At 41.8% G+C, this 1,720-nt stretch overlaps 1 pseudogene across 1 annotated transcript in view; it reads left to right on the top strand.

The window, feature by feature from the left end:
* The window catches only part of TEOVI_000608900:pseudogene, a 943-nt pseudogene extending 339 nt beyond the window's left edge, over nt 1–604 (top strand). Inside the window, exon 2 of the mRNA in view lies at nt 2–604. Coding sequence covers nt 2–604 — 603 coding nt within the window. The remainder of the gene's footprint in view (nt 1) is intronic.
* The last annotated feature ends 1,116 nt before the right edge of the window (nt 605–1,720 follow it).

Here is a 1,720-nt window from a genome sequence, read left to right on the forward strand (position 1 = left end):
ACGGAAGAAATTTGAGGTTGCTGTTTCATATTTAGAGGAAAAAGCAGCGGATGTTGTAAGCACTGGCATCAGGTATGCGGCCACAATGGAAGAAATGTACAGAGTTGGATTGGAGGCAGTGTGTATTGTAAATACAACACTTAACTATTGTGGGGATAATAGTACACACGTTACGTGTGATAGGGCCTTATTTGGAAAAGATGTTTCTGACGTCATTAGCGAATTCGAAAACAGCTCTGAATACATCGACTTGTCATCTCACAACGGGAAGACACAGAGAGTAACGCAGAGAGGCAACGGAGGTACCAAACTTGCTGATAAAGTTTGTTTGGCGTCCACTACTTATGGGCACATCATCAAGCACAGAGGAATAAGAAGTAATCTGGGAAAATACAAGGCCATCACAAATGGAAACGGCTTAGTAGAATTTGTTCACTCAGCAAAGATACTCAAGTCCTTTATCACACCTCTGAGAGAAATAAACAACATCATCTCCGAAATTGAAGCTACACCTTACAAACTCTCGGAACAGACTTCCAGAATTGACACTCTCTCTGAGCAACTCCAGTCTATCTTCAGTAGCATCACCATATCCACAACCTAAAAACAAAAAAAGAGAACACGTACCTTTTCTACTCACTTCCTCCTTTGACACCCTGTGCTTCAACAACTGTCGGCTTCATTAACTCTTTCAGTGCTTGCGACTCTTTTGAATAACCATAACAACAACCACACACATAATGTGTATGAATGTGCATATATGAATGTGTGTGCACATGCAAATGCTTTTTGCAATCGCACGCGTGTGATGGTGGAATGATCTCTTTTCGCGTTTTTGTGTGCCTCAATAATATATCAGCGAAGAGTTGTCTTTACTGGAAAAACAATCTAATGTGAGGAATAAGAGTTACGTACTTTTAAACGCCTTTTTTGCTTTATTTGGGTACGAAAGTGATAATATGATTCCAGTTGGAAGAGGACTGATTATGTTTAGTTTAGTGGCGGTGTGCATTTGTGGTGAGGTGAAGGGTGATGGCAGGGGCAAGGCACTGACGCAAAGTGATGCAGATGCCATTTGCAATGTTGTCAGGGAGTTGAGGGAGCTGAAGAATAATTTGACACATAATATGAAATTCGCGGAGAAAACAGTGGAAGACTGTGAAAAAATCGTAGCTCACTACAGCGCACGCGTCGAAGCGAAGAAAATGATGATACAAATTTTGAGAGAAGTAGCTCCGGAAGAAGATGAAAACCTATCGATGATAGAAAAGTTGTTGAGTGATATGGGAGGACTGAAGAATGAATTAAGAAATGTAGTTACGAAAATGCACGCGTCGCTTGGATATATCAGGCCATCGTCGTGGAACCTTGTGAATATGTCTGACTCGTATGCGTACTGGATAAAGGATATGGTAGAGAGTTTTGCCCACGCGGCACTTAGCACTGGGTGTTGTTGTCTTGTGGTGAATGGGGGAGCAACTGGAAATTGCATAAAGGACGGTAAACGTGGAAATGTCCCAAAAGATTGCACCATTTATCCAATAGCAACGAGTGAGAGAGTTATCGCTGATTACAACAACCCATTTGCTAAGGAGCCTAGTTTGACTATGGGAAATCCAGGAAACTACAACTTTTCGAATTATGGATGCTACATCACAACAGCAGATGCGTCTTATAGCAAGGGGAGGAAATCCCTCATTTATGAGCTTTCAGGCGGACT

Source organism: Trypanosoma equiperdum (genome assembly GCF_001457755.1).
Source record: "Trypanosoma equiperdum strain OVI genome assembly, contig: ctg_1833, whole genome shotgun sequence".
Lineage (NCBI taxonomy): Eukaryota > Euglenozoa > Kinetoplastea > Trypanosomatida > Trypanosomatidae > Trypanosoma > Trypanosoma equiperdum.